The following is a 15,307-nucleotide window of genomic DNA, read 5'->3' on the forward strand; positions in this document are numbered from 1 at the left end:
GCCACGCCGAACAAATCAGGAATACTGGAATAGTGGAAAACAATTTAACGCCGTATGGCCAACTTTCAGTAGTCCAGAATTTTCAGCAATTATCTTAACATGTATAAAGCATTCAGAAACACTTTATATGTACAGTATGTAGAATTCACTTTACAAGGTCATATTGTATAAGGTACTTTTTTTTTTAATGATTGGTTTCGTGCCCTGGTCACCATATGTACGTTTTAAAACATTATTATTTTGTAAATGAAAATAAAATGAAAATAAAAAAGCCCAAACATTTAACCGACAAATTCTGAGGACTTGGAGAAAAACCGAATTGGCTCCCAATAAATGTTCCCACTCGCGATTTAGATGTGCTGCTACAATTTGAACAGGTACATTTTAACCTTTTTTTACACGAGGATTGGTGCTGATTAACAAATTCAAATCAGTCTGTATTTGTTGCTTCTAGTGTCTTTCAAGTGTGAATCCCGTTGTCATGGGGACCGTTTCATCTTGCCCCTAAGTACACTGATTTAAGTTAAAAATACACACACACGCACACACACACACGCCGTTGGCACTTAAACAGCCCTAAAGTGACAAACAAGAGTGAGTTTGAATTGGATGAGATGATAAAACCATTTTTCCTCCCTCAAATGACTCTTGAACACAGGCCCTCTTGACCCCCTTTTAGCTAGAACTAAAGAGCCCCCTGATGAAACCAGTGCATGCGTGCAGCCCTTTCCAGTCCAATTTAGTAGTTGAGGCTTTGCTTGAGGACCTCAATAAGCCCAAAGTGAGCACAAAGACAGGACTGAGGTCTTGCTGGGTTTGGCAGAACACAAGACAGGTTCCAAAGAAGGTCGCCATTGATTATACTGCCGCTGACAGTGAACTTCAGACCTTTCAAGTTATAATACTGATTTGGTGTTCGCTCCAGAATCAATGTGTAACTTGTGGGTTTACAGTGCGCTGTGCTGCCGAGTGTGTTGTGAAAGCTCGTCCCGTTCGGGTGTGGGACACAGAGGCGGGTCTTTCTGGCACGGCTCCATGGTCACGGCCACGCCGACGCCGCTACGCCCCGACGTCATGTGCGTTACCTCCGACCAGGTGTCCTTCTCGGGGTCGTAACACTCCACGCTGTCAAGGAACGTGCTGCCATCATAACCTCCTGTCAAGGCAAAATGGTTTCAACCATCAATTCCTAGGTTTTCGTTTGCTTTTTTGGGGAGACATTTGTGAAATTCATTTGAGAGACACCTCAATCACATGGGGGATACGTCGGAGACCCAATAAATGTGAAAATCTGCAATTTAGAGCAACACTAGATGTATGTAGCACGTTCAGGTATAAAAACAACAGCTGTAAAACGTCCTCACCCAAAACGTAGATGCGTCCGTTTAAAGCGGTGACTCCCAGAGCACTGCGTCGGTGCCTCATGGAGGCAGCAAAGCTCCACGTATCCGTTTCCACATTGTAGCGCTCGACCGTGTTCAGTTGGTTTGTGCCATCGTAGCCGCCCATCACAAAGAGGTGATTGCCCAGAGCGCAAACACCTGAAAGGAGGACAAATCTTTACCGGGTCTTTTTCAAAAGAGAGCCAACCTCATGCTTGGTGCTCACCAGCTCCAGAGCGCATGGTGTTCATCGAGGCCACCGTCTTCCACTCGTCCCTCTCCGGGTTGTAGCACTCGCACGAGCTGAGCCGGCCGGCGCCGTCAAAACCGCCCACGGCGTAAAGGAGCCTGTTGATGACGGCCACGCCCACCCCGATACGCCGAGTCAACATGGGGGCGACCAGCTGCCACTGGTCCTTTTCTGGGTCGTACCTACAAAGAAAGCTCAGACTTAAGACTTATGGTCGCCACGTTACACAATTTCCTCCGGCATTAACGTTATTCTGAGCGACTTACCTTTCCACGCTGTTGTGGTGAATGCACCCGTGAGATCCACCCACGGCGTATACCATGCAATCGATGACTCCCACTCCTATTCGGTTTCTGGGCACGCTCATAGGTGCACAGGGCAACCAGCAGTTGTTCATCGGGTTGTAGCAATCCAATGAATTTGAGTCCATGTTGCCATCGGGGGCGTTGTTTCGCCCGCCCACGGCGTAGAAAAGCCCACTGATGACACAAGCTGCCAGACCACTGCGAGGTACCTGCAGGTCCGCAAGCCGTAGCCAGGACCCCGTGCAGGGATTAAACGCCTCCAGGTAGCTGAGGGATTGCTGGAAGTAGCCCCCGGCTGTGTAGATGAGCTGCGGCACCTTGGGGGTGCGGCAAGAATTGACTTTGGTGGGCTTGTGCAAGGTGAGGTCCTGGAAGATTTGTGCAAGGTAGTCTTTACACTGCGGGTCCCAGTCAAGAGACTGGAGCTGCGCTTTCAGGAAGTTGGGGGTGAGGGAATGGCAGCGGACCGCGTGGAGTAAGGCCTGGACGTACGGCCGCCGGTTCTCTCGGTCGTAGCGCACCCAGGCCTCGCACGCCCGGAAGACTTCGGACTCGCAGCGCACGTTGAGCTCGTCGCGGCTGATGAGATTCACCAACTGGCAGTGAGACAAGTTAAAAAACTCCTCCTGGGTCGCCACCTGGAAAAGAGAATACTACAAGGTCAGCAACTTTGAACTACTTAACACTTTCACTCCCATTGTGGACTATAGACGTCAATCCTCCATTTTATCAGGAGTCACTCAAATACAAATTGACATCCGACATCTGTGGCTTGAGAGTACCTGGCTGAAGTTCATGTAGATGTATTCCCGAGCCTTTTGATGAAGCTCCGTGCAACCGATCTGCTCGGCGAAACTGGCGATGCCGATGGCGTTGCTGGGGTCCAGTTGCTGGACCAGAAAGTCACAGCAGGCCTTGACGACGCTATCTATCTGGTACATGACGGCACCGTTCATCACGTGGATCACACACTTCTCTCCGACGGAGATACTGGCTGTGTAGGCAAACTCGATCAGTCGATTCATCACCTGCAGAGTAAGTCGCGTAGAGTTACAAGGTTATCATCTCGGAGTGATGTTTGTTTCATACAGTTTGGAGATCAATCAAAATGTTCAAAAATAGTCAAAAAATATGTGGATTCTAAACCACAATGGCAAATCCCATAAGCGTGAGCATCTCGATGATTAACCGTGGTTACACAATGTGTGTGCTTTTCTGCTGTGTGTCACCGCAGAGTACTGTACCAGCGATAACCACAGAGTTGCCGCCATAAAACTTTTATTAACTCTCCAGGCCTTGTTTGCAGTAATATTTTAACACCGTTAGCTGTCACACAGTTAACTATTGTTGGAAATGGTGGAGATAAAGGTTTGCTGATGACAAGTTGATGGATAATTTGCACAAAAGTAAAAAAAATAGGAAGAGAACACAAAAAACAAAAAGAAGAAGAATCATCAATCTCACCATCCAAAACATCTCACGTCAAATCAAAAAATTCAAATCAGTTTGTCTCACCTTGGGGTGGACGCCTTCGATGGACACCAGCTCCATGCCGCACTCTTTCAGGCCGTTGGTGAACATGGCCCTGAAGACGGGCGAGGAGGACGCCAGCACCACCTTGTGAGCCACAAAGTCCACAGCCTCCAGGTCCTGGTAGCGCACACGCAGAGTCACGTCGCAGAGCTGGCGCTCCATACGCAGCTCGTTCATGATGGCGAAGGCGGCGGCCGTGTGGCTCTCGAGCGTGTAGCTGAAGACGCGGTGGCCGTTGCGCGTGGACGGAGTCACCAGCGCTTTGCATTCTGTCAGGCACTCTGACATTTCCTTCCTTCGTCTCCTCCTCCTTAGTCTCTCGCGCAAGAAACGTTTGGCGGTATCATGGCACCACTGGGCAAGCGTGGGGGGAAAAAAATTGGGTGGGCTCTTCTGCTTTAACTGACTGAGTCAAATTGATGCAAACACAATGACTCCTTTGTCGAGTTCAGTACCTTTGTCAAGCCTTGTGACTCATTGCGGAGTTATTGGAGATCTCGTAATTACTTGCACTCCTACGTGACTCCGTTCCATCATACCAGTACTCAAACTTGAGAATTCCATTGACTATGGAGAAAAAAGTGGCAGGAAAAAAAAAAGCAAAATTCAACAGTTTCAATGAGAACTATTTTGGCCTTCAAAACATCTTTGCAAACATGTTCTTTAACTCGGATGGTAATAGTGAATGTAGTCCAATGCTTGCAAAATAAAGCTCTTGTCGTTCTTGACAGCCCATTTAACCGGTTTCTTGGAATGTTGTCAATCGGTGCGCCGAAAAACAGAGAAAAAAATCTGAAAAAAAGGAGAAAAAAACTCACCACTTGTCAGAAGCTAAAAAAAAAATGTGTGACCAAATAGCCCAAAAAGGTGTTGTCGTAAGAAATTAGTGGTCCTTCTGTAATTGTAAGTCCCGGCGAAGCAATTTGTTTTGTTTCCCTTTTTTAAATCCTTCCAGCATTTGCATCAGCTCAACTCCCACCTGTAACGAGAGGGGAGAAAGTGACATCAGATACCTAATCCGCTTAAAAAGGTGTCAAAATACATCTCCGTGCCTAAACGTTAATATACACACACACACACACACACGTATGTTGTATCCCATGACACGGCACAAATGTATTCCGAGTACACATTGGTGTGCGTGACACTTCCTTCTTTGTCATGACACCCATTTCAAGTCAGCACAGTTCTAAACCTCCTCCAAACGTCTCCAACATTGCAGAGATGGTTTCTTCTAGTGCAAAATGACGCGTATGAGACAGGAATGGAAACTAATCACTCAGACCAAGCTAAACGAGTTTGTACAGTCCCTTTTCAGGAACGAGGACAAAAAATAGATACTAAAGTGAAACTAATACGTAACATGGTTCCAGGTGGTAACATGGAAATATTTGATGTAAGAGGGCTGGTTTACGGCACAAATCACAAATATGAAAAAAACAATATGTATGGACAATAATTTTTTTTTTTGTCTTACCTGGTTAGAACATAATAACTATGAAATCAATCCATTCCAATGGTTGTGTTGAGACTTCATGGATACTTGATTAACTAAACCCGGATTTCACGGGGTGAACAAAAATACATGTTTGTTTATTTTTCAGAGCGTGCTTTTGAAGTTTTACGATTGGGTGTGACTCACAAAAAGTCTCATTCAGCATGACACAGTCTTTTATGTTTCCTTGTGTGGAAAAAAAAACAAGTAATAAATGTAAAATGCCACAATTACATTTACTGATTATTTTATATGCTTGGTTAGCAGTTGGTGGAGGGAGGCGATTTTTTTTTTGGTCACATCTGGCCTTCAATCTGCAAATAAATAAAATACTGCAAAAAATTGATATTATAATACTTTTTTTTTTAAATTCAGGCACCAGTCACCGAGGTTGCCCACAGGAGCCAAACTGTCTCAGGTATGATTCTCCTACCTACATTTACACTTCCGATCAGAAAACTCTTCATTGGAAAGCTGCTCCAGTATTTGACAAATGGCGAAAGAGCTAAGGTCAAAATGCAGTCTTAATCAAATAGTTAGTGTCACTTCAATGTAGTGCGTTGCTTAACTCGCACACTGACAGTCACTGTACACTTGGCACGGAGCAGTTTGGCTTGGTTTTATTTTTTTTCTGCATACAGAACAAGTTCCTGGTACCAGCTAACACTTCTCAAAGTGAGCTGAACACATGTAAAAAATGTGATCATTGTTCAAAGGAAACTTGGAGGCGAACATCTTGATATGTCAGGCAGAAAATTTAATAGTTTCACGTGGGGGCAATTACTGGCTTGCTATTATTATGAATGTTGTTGCTCAATCTAATTGGGTCATTTTCCTAAATGACAGATGATTTAAAAGCAAAGATAAACATTCAGCACAAGTGGTATTCTAAACACTGAATAGGAGGGATCCCTTCAAAAAATATTATTAAGATTTTAGCATTAAATGGAGGACGTACAGGGCAGCAGAAGCATGTGTTGTATTTTTTTTTAAGCTAACAGTTCTGCTGTTGAAATTGCTACACTTCCTTCTAGCACTTTCAACCAACCCGACAAGGTATTTATTATGTTTATTACCTATATTTTGGCAAGTTTTCAAAGACCGCATACAGCAACCTTGGGCGTTTTGTTGTCACACCATGGCAGCAGATACACAACAAATAAGTTGATCAACGACACACTGCGCTCTGCTAAATACAGTGTGAAAAGGCTTTTGCACAGAAGCACAGGTGTGAAACACAAGGCCTGGGGGCTAGATCCAGCTGGCCACATCATTTGTTACGGCCGGCTAAAGCAAATATAGTGTGTCTACTTTATGGGTCTTGCTAAATGGATTTGCTCTTTTCAATTTGGCAGAAAATCTGCACATTTTTTAAAATAAATATTATAAGACAAGTGGGAGCAATGTACTGTACAAGTAAATGTAAAACAAAATATGATTTAATGATACATTTATGATTTTTGCAACCCTCTGGAGGAAACCATAACGACTAAGCGACTAGTGATGATCATAACAACTGGTTTGACACGAAACTACAAGATCGACTTCTATTTCCAATACATTTGGTTTACTCCACAAGTTCATTCCAGTTTGAGACTCCCACTTTCTGTCCCTCAGTCCAGCTTACACAATTGCTTCTGCAGCTTTTCTCTTTCCATGCAGTGTGCTCGGTGCTGACTGCAAATGGCCAAATGAGGACAAGCCACTAAACTGGAGTACGTTTGATCACTGGTATGTTGGCACCGACTTAGCCTACTCGGTGACTCATCCTGAACTCTTCACGGTGGAACTGAATGTACCAAAACATGACCCATAAGAGAAGTCGAATCTTACATAATGAATTTACACAGAACGGGACTGCCGTGCACTCAACACACACACGCACCATTCATAGCGTCTTCTTGATTTTTTAAATCACCCAATCGTCATCCACGTCTGCACGCTGCATTTGGCGCTTGTTTTTACTCAGAAACACCAGCGCTAAAAATAAAGATGTACTACATTCATGTAAACCTTTCGGTTAAGAAAAATTCCAACTCTAACAAAAGAGGTTGCTACTCAATCTAATCAAAGTGAACGAGCTACCTACCTTCAGATTATAACAACAGACGGTAGCTAGCGGCATTTAAACCGCTTCGAAAACAAGCACGCTAAATCGGGTTCAACGAGCCGTGTCGTGATAGTATAAACAATAACACGTTTTTGATCCACATACAGGTCAAACTTGATCTTAAATCTGTCAAAAAAGAGATACTCACGTCGCGCAGTCGAGTTCTTCCATGATAAACTGTGCGCTACATAAGAAGGGGGAGGGAGGTGGGAGGCGGGGGAGGAGGGTGTTGGAGGGGGGGGAGCGGTAACTCACCATGACTAAGCATTGTGCGAGGGCCTCCCCTCCCCTTCACAATAAGAGTGTCCCGACGTGGCCTCAGTTGACACGTAACGAAGGACAATAGGCTTAAGTCAATATGTGCTTTTATTGAGAAAGGATTGCGTCCGAGTGAAAGTGTTGTACTGGATGACTGCCAGCTCAGCTAGTCAAAACTCACGAATGTTCAACATGACAGCATTGACAAATTCAGCAAATAAACGCGGTTTGAATACAGTTGAATAATGGTTTTATTTATTTATAATAATGTTGAAATTTATAGTACTTTTCCAAATATTACTCCCCCTCAAAAACATTCAGTGCCATGGCAAAATGTTAATCAGCAAAAATGAATGTTTTGATGTAATTTTGATCAGTTTAGACTAATATTTACAGTGCAGCTGTATGTCACTTCATGTAATAAATGATTGTTTAGTTTTATTAGTAATCTGGCTGTCTTAAACAAATGCCTCTAAACTTCCAAAGGTTATACGGAAAACTGTCCTTTCTACTTACAACCACAAGATGGCAATAAAGGGCCACACTGGAGATGCATACAGGGAGATTCAACATTTATCTTTCAAATCTATTTTTAAGCTTTCCAAACCATTGCATTATCCTCTTTGACAGGACTCACTAATGATTAAACACATAACTTCCAAAACGTAATTTGAACTGAAGAAAAGCAAACTTGTCAAGTCTTGAGTTCATTCGGTTGACTGTCCAAGTCTGTCTTTGGTTCCACTCAATTGACCTCAGTTCCCTAAACGGGTCCTTGCAGACATATTTCAAACAATTATTATTCTAAGGCTGTTCTGAGATATATTTGGTTATCTTGCTTAATAATTTCTCCAGAGAGCTTCTAAGTCTTTGGGAAATATGACTTCCATCAGTTTGTTGCATGAATTCATGAAGAAGAGAAGTATGGGGTTTGTTAAATGATGGCTCTTGTCAGTAGACACCTCCAGCATCTGGAACTACGTGTACAAATAAAAAAAATAAAAAATGATTAAAAAAACAACAACATGGTGGCTCATTTATTAAAGTCTATCTTTTCGAGGGTGGTGAGATCACCAAAGGATACAAAAAATGAACTTTAAAGCAGACCGCAGACTTTATCCATCTATTTTCGACAGCAGTTGCCCTCATGAGGATTGTGAGTGTGCTGGAGCAGATCATTTGTCACATTCACATTTTTACCTACTGTATGGATAATGCAGATTGTATAGCATGGGTCTCAAACATACAGCCTGTGGGCCATAACTGGTCCATCTGTGTGATAAAACACACGAGATCCATTTGTTTCACTATGGCGAAGGGCTGTTAACCTTGACTTTGGTAGATGAAGAGGAAAAAGGAACCATATGTGTAAATGGTGTATGTATAATATATAAAAAATATAGGTCAATGCCCTTACCAGATGTGGGCGAGGGGGCTCACTTCCTGTCGTGCTTCTTGTGGTTCTCCAAAAAGGCATCATGCAAAATTTAAGATAGAGTCAAAATAAACTCAACTCCAGAAACATTGTCAGTCATTTATTAAAAAAAAAAACAATAACAGACACCAGTACAAAATGTATATAATTTACTATACAACAGTTACCAAATGTTTTCAAAGAAAAACTTTCACAAGATGAATTACTGTACAAAAAACATTTGTCAATGAAGGTCCTGGCAGAAGACAAAAAACCCAAAAACATTTATACAAAAAAGCATAATGCCAAACATGAGATAATACAAATGACGTATTGGTTTCTGTCAGTGTATCCAAAACCAGCGTTGTGCTTTAGTAGCTGAGCCTCGCAGACAGTTTGAAACCAAAACCGACATACTTTCCACCGGACACCCGATGACATTTGATGTCATTTCAAAAAAATCTCTCTGCGTCTCTCTCGCACATGATGCATTGAAGCTTTTCTGTGGTTTGATTGGATGTGTTGTTCATTTTCCTACCACAGTCAACCATATCGTCTATTACGTAAACTATACATCACACCTCGGGCCTTCGATCCAGCGAAATCCATGTGCTTACCAAAATTCATCATCGTGTGCATCTGTGCTAATTTAATGAGAAACCACACCAAACGTTTGAAGGGAGCTCCCACAAAAGAAAGTCTGAATGTAATATTTACATTGGTTTTATCAAACAGTTCTCCCAGGCTTGGATTCAAACCACAGAACCACAGGAGTGCAAGCCAATTTTTCCATTTTAATGATATCTCAGTGCAAATTAGTTGACAAGAGTTGCCTTGTTCACATTTGAGTGGCCTTGTTTTCTCAGTGTCTAAATACATGTCATGGTTGTCAACAAGTCAACCAGCGATGAGTCATCTTCATCAGGAATAATTTTATATTCACTGGCTTTGTTTGTTGGACGCTTCAATTTTTTTTGTTGGTTCGAGCCCATCGTCATCATTTTTCACTATACAGTCCAAACTTCTTCTCAGGTTCATAGTGAGGAGAACCACTTTTATCCAAGAGGAGACCAAGGTCATCATGGTATCAACATAGTACCTCAAACATCAGTACAGTGGGAGAGCCGAGTAGGTTCCATGCATGTCCTCCGAAAGGCTTGCTACATGTCTTCTGTTAAGTGCGAGCCAAGCCGTCAAGTCTTTAAGGCTTGAAGAGTTTCGGATAGAGTGTCTTGATAGGAGATGGATTGGTGACCACGTTCCCGGAGGAGATTGTTGTCTCCATCCCCGGCTCCAGCTTCTGGGAGGGGACCTCGGTCTTACTGAAGCTGCACTCCAGGAAGGGCATGCCAATCTTCTTCACCTGGCCGTCCCTGGTCATGAGACACGGGCGACAAAGCAGCCTCAAAATGGCTCTCCTCATGTCCTTACTGGTTAGGGTGTAGATGATGGGGTTGAGGAGCGAGTTGACCATCGCCACCCCCAAAAAGTAGTCGGCCTTGTAGAGGAGTCGACAACTGCCTATTGGGCAGAAGAAATCCAGGAGGAGGAGGAGGAAGAGCGGAAGCCAGCAAGCGATGAAGACACCCAACACGATGGTGACCGTCTTGAGGAGGGCGATGTACTTTTGTGACTTCCTGGCCAGGCCCTTTCTCATGCTACTCGACAAGCCTAACCTCTGACGTTGCGTGTTGGTGCGGACGATGCGGAAAACTCGGGCGTACAGCACCACGATGGCGAGAAGAATCGCACTAAAGACTGACACGCAGAAAAGGATGTAGCTCTTGGAGTAAAGAGGAAGCACGGTGGAGCATTGGTCCAGTCTGTGGATGCAGTTCCATCCCAGGATGGGCAGGACGCCCAAGAAGGTCGCTAAGGCCCAACTCGCACAAATCAGCGCCAACATCCTCCCCCGCTTCGCCCCGTGGTACGGCCTCATGGTCACCATGGTTACATGACGCTCAATCGCGATGGCCAGCAGACTGATGACAGAAGCGGCCAGCGTGATGAAAACTCCTCCCTCCCTGAGGAACCACAGCAGAGGCGTCAGCTGCAAAGTCTTTGGCCCGGACATGATGATGTTGGCCATGTAGGTAATCCCGGCCAAGAGGTCCGACAGAGTCAGGTTACCCAGGAGGTAATACATGGGTAAATGGAACTTCTTGTTCCTCCAGATAGCCAGAAGAACCACGGCGTTCTCCAGCACGATGAGCAGACACACCACCAGGAAGGCGATGCCCTCGGGTTGGAGGCCGTCACGGTAACGGTCGCCCTTCAGCTTGCCTGTGTAGTTGTAATGTTCCAGAATGACAGACTTGTCCTGGTAATGCCAGAAGAACTGAAGATAGCCATAAGTGGAGATTGGAGTGGAGGATGGGTGCAAGCCAGACACGGTTGGGGAAGTCCCAGCGTGGGCGGGACTCGAGGCCTCCATAGTTTCTGGCGCTTTTGCTTAAGCTGAGCAGCTATAAAGTCATTTTAGTTGACAGGATTTTGGCTAGCATTATGGAAAAAGGTTCTTCAACACACAAGGGGATGAAATGATGTTCATATCTTTTTTCCTCCAAGTCCAAGACGTTTTCAGGATTACCACAAGAGGGGGCTACTGAGCTCTGTTTTGTCCAGGTCACTGCAAGGGAAAAAATATATTTTCAAAAATGGATTATGTGAGAAATGTTGAAAAATTGTTACAAAAATTCTCCAAATATGTTGCGAAACAAAAGAATTATGCAAAACATTATTTAACAATCTTGCCCTGGCATACAGTGAAGCATAATGTGAAAAAAATAAAACATAAATATTCTTTTAACCAATAGATATTATTAATTTATTACAAATAATGTGTTCACTTACTTTCACAATTGACTTATAGCGACAATGTGAACAATTACAATTTTTGAGACATTTTTGTCTGGTGTGTTCGAAACTAAAATGAGCCTCAGGTAAGTTTGGGAAATGCAATTACTGTCAAAACGTTGACGTCAACTAAATCGTCTCAGTGTAACTTAAAGAACATGTCAGCTACATCGTTTCCGACATGTGCACCCGATTTGAAGGAATGCAGCTGCAACGGAATCCAACTTTTAGTTTAGCGATGAGGTGTGTTTGACCCATCAGTGCTGAAGCACATACGCAAACTATTATCATGAATTTATCTCACATTTGACCTTAAATTATTATAAGCGATGAAATTAAAGTCAATCAGTGGTAATTAGACTTGCATTCCACAGGTTTCTTTGAGTTTTTTTTGCTTTCATGTCATGTTATCTTTTATAATTTGGTGAAAGGAGACTTTGAATCTCTCCTCTTTCATCTATAAAGAGCAAGTCACATGTTTTTTATCTGTTGCATTATTTTATTTAAAGATGTATTGTATTGTATTGTATTGTATTAAAAACTGTAAATTAAGTCCTGTATACATTTTAGGGCAATATGAAGAAATTCCATTAATTGTTTTTTTTTAATGGCATTTACTGTAATACTATTTCTGTAGTGAGCTGTCTATAAGTATGAATAAATTAAGTTATATACATATTTACCAAGCTCTAAATAAGAAAAGTAACCTTAAAGAAACATTACCTTGAAAACTTTCAGATGCTTTTCAGAGGTATAGAATCCAAACGAGCACCCTTTGAGGGAGTCGAACTGACAAGTTTGCTGTGTGACTGCAAGTGAGACCTCAATTCAAACATGCAACAGCTGAAGGGGCTGGTCTAGCCCAAATTGTCTCGCTCTCCCTCCCTCTCTCTCACTAGAGAGAAAGAGAGAGAGAGAGAGAAAGAGAGAGAGAGCGAGAGAGCGAGAAAACTATTGATGGACAACATTTCTTGAACGCAGCAGCTCAATTTGTGTGTCAAAGTTCTCGTTAAGTTGCCACACACTGGTTTGCTAGTCAATCAGAGGGCACATGCTAACAAACTAGCATTAACATTGACAATTTGGCCCGCGGGCCAGAGTTTGACACCCCTGAATTATAGTCTACAGTTAATGCAAGCGCAGACTCGAGCCAAGATTCGAACCCTTGGTGCACAACTGCATGTTCTTTTCTTTGTCGTAAACCTTTGTCGGCATTTTTTGTCGTCAAGAGAATTGCTTGGAAGCACTTCCATGCAAACATGGACAAAGAGCAAATGTGCACTGTCCAAGTTAAATTAACCCCTGCCACGATTATCAGTGATAAAAAGTCCTCCGTACACAGGACCGGGACCCCCATGGTCTTGAACGCGACCCTTTTTCCCAGACTCTCGGCAGGATATCATCATGCCCTAACACGCTTCAACGTACTCGCTTGTGGATTTGTCCCCTGCAGGGCCTGTCGGAATGTTTACGAAGACAAAACCAGAGGAAGCTTTTATTAGTTTCAAAGAAACTTTTGTGGTACATTATGTACGCATTCTGAGAACATGCACACACGTGAAATCAAGCACTTGTAGAAAAGATGATCTCCATTCCCACCCTCTGTGTTTTGACAGTGGGAAATCCTGCCCTTTATCCGGCTGCTCCTCCTTGAGACTCATCAAACAGACGATTCCTGCCAATAAACCACTACCTGCATTTAAGGATTATCTCTCAAACTGTAAACAATAGTGATAGCCTTTCCTTTATCGTTTGTCATTGCATCTAATTTTACTCTCACGTGTGGTCCATCTGACGGGGTCAAGTGTCGCCCTTTCAAGCGTTTGATAGTGTCGATGAGCGGGTCTCATATTTGAGTCCAACCAATCAACAGGCAGAAAAGGCGTTCGGCAGCCAGACGAGTAATGAAAAAGTCTCGTGACACATATTGGAAAGACTTCAATGACTTTGGTTGAAATAAAACTAATGGAAAAGCCAGCAGGCTTCTGCATTGGAGTTAGTTGAGAATATGCAAAAGTATTGGGACAGCTAGCCCCTACAAATATAAACTTAAGATCTATGACAGAGAGAGAAAAAAAAAAGAATTTTCGTAACTACTCTTGATACTTTTGGAAGACATTTTGTGCAAAATTTTCTCTCATAACGTCGGTGGAGCTCTACAATTTACGACCTGTATTGGCAGGCTTGTGCATCAAAGGGCAGTGAAGGATTTGAGGTTTCTGGGCAGAACTTCCTCCAGGTCCAGTTGATGTTTTTGTAATGTTAAATGTCTCCCAACACTCATTGCTGTCTGCACGATATGGTGCATGATGCCTGTCAGGAGGTCATTAGAGAGTAATATCCTGTTGGGGCATGCAGAGGTCTCATATGAAAGCCTCAAATACATAGAAGGCCGTCTGACGCACCGGTAGAAGTAGTCCGACAGACGGGAACCGGACAGGAAGGACATGTTACCCTCTTTCATCGCATTCGTTTTGCTAAGTGAGGTATACTTGCTGTGACGAATGAGCTTTTGTTTTTTTCCTGTCGAAAAGTTTGCCATATTTAAGAGTTGTCAGTGCATCACCACCAGGGGCAGTATTGCTCAACGTGAGTGTTATCACAGCAGCAGTTCCAAAAATGAATTATTGTTAGCCAGTAGTCAACTTTTTTTGTCCCTCACACTTCATTAAACCTCATATTTGTAATTTCCCGCTCTACGATTTAATAGCACTAGTGTTCTTATTTTTGACCACACACACGTTCACTTAGTCACACCACCGACCGAACAAGCTTATACTAGGTGTGGAAATAACGTTGACCTTGACGGACTAGCAACACGAACCGTTTATGGAACTAAGAGTGTATATTTTCACTCTACATCACAGTAAGTGATTCCACCAAGGCACTTATGTTATACTAGCTTATGTATGCAAGCTTTTCCACGATATTCATCCGGGTGTGCGGTAAGGAACGGATTCCAGGAGAAGGTATATGAAGACCACCTACTGAGGAAAGGCGGGATATGTCGCAGTCTTTGTCTGGTATTTGTCAGACATGCCCGAAGAAGCCAAAATATTTTTAATATTCCAAAAGAAATTGGACATGGGGCCATTACACCGACAGGAAGTATAAACAGAAGAATATTTGTAGCTGTTATGGCACTAACACGCCATCCATTTTCTATAGTGTGAATTAAGTGGATTGATTTTTTCTGGAATTTTCACCACTCCCCCCCAAAAGGAACATACAGTACATATATTGAATCTTCACTAGTTTAATTAAAAAAAATATATAAATTGTTTTGCAGACAGCTAGAAATATTTTTGGCCCCCCCATGGGGAAAATTTTTTTTCTAGCTCCGCCAGTGCTCATAACTAAAACAATCTCTCCCAGTTTATCACACTCTTCCCACCCACCCCCATGTAATCTATCACCACTCAATTGTCTGTCCAAAGCGGCCGATAAGACGCGTCAGCCCACACTAACGTCTGTGATGATAAGAAAACATTCCTTACCGTTTGCACTTGCTCCGGCTTCGTCTTTTGGTCCATTTTTCCTCTCTGCTGTCACACACATTTTCGTCACATTGCCACAGTGTGAACTTTCCACTATTGGATTACTCCGTGGCTGAATGATGAATCAGTCTGAAAATACACACGTTTAAAAATTGGCCCTGTGCGGTTCCACTGAGTGATGGTGTAAATGTGAATGCGAAAGGTTGT

At 43.1% G+C, this 15,307-nt stretch overlaps 2 protein-coding genes across 2 annotated transcripts in view; both read right to left on the minus strand.

Moving 5' to 3' along the window:
- Positions 1-798: 798 nt before the first annotated feature.
- keap1b (kelch-like ECH-associated protein 1b) lies at positions 799-7,308 on the minus strand. The gene is made up of 7 exons (XM_088373468.1): positions 7,224-7,308; positions 3,453-4,449; positions 2,720-2,965; positions 1,899-2,575; positions 1,609-1,814; positions 1,365-1,541; positions 799-1,156 (listed from the first exon to the last, which is right to left on the minus strand). The coding sequence occupies exons 2-7, from the start codon at positions 3,756-3,758 to the stop codon at positions 948-950; spliced, it is 1,821 nt and encodes a 606-aa protein (XP_088229594.1). The 5' UTR covers positions 3,759-4,449; positions 7,224-7,308; the 3' UTR covers positions 799-947.
- Positions 7,309-8,853: 1,545 nt separating this feature from the next.
- The window catches only part of s1pr5b (sphingosine-1-phosphate receptor 5b), a 33,904-nt gene continuing 27,450 nt past the window's right edge, over positions 8,854-15,307 (minus strand). Inside the window, exons 3-5 of the mRNA XM_088374312.1 lie at positions 15,101-15,229; positions 12,327-12,412; positions 8,854-11,376 (exon numbers count right to left, since the gene is read on the minus strand). Coding sequence (XP_088230438.1) covers positions 9,949-11,181 — 1,233 coding nt within the window. The 5' untranslated portion in view covers positions 11,182-11,376; positions 12,327-12,412; positions 15,101-15,229 and the 3' untranslated portion in view covers positions 8,854-9,948. The remainder of the gene's footprint in view (positions 11,377-12,326; positions 12,413-15,100; positions 15,230-15,307) is intronic.

The sequence above is a fragment of the Syngnathus floridae genome, chromosome 4 (genome assembly GCF_059516105.1).
Source record: "Syngnathus floridae isolate MCC-2025c chromosome 4, RoL_Sflo_1.0, whole genome shotgun sequence".
Lineage (NCBI taxonomy): Eukaryota > Metazoa > Chordata > Actinopteri > Syngnathiformes > Syngnathidae > Syngnathus > Syngnathus floridae.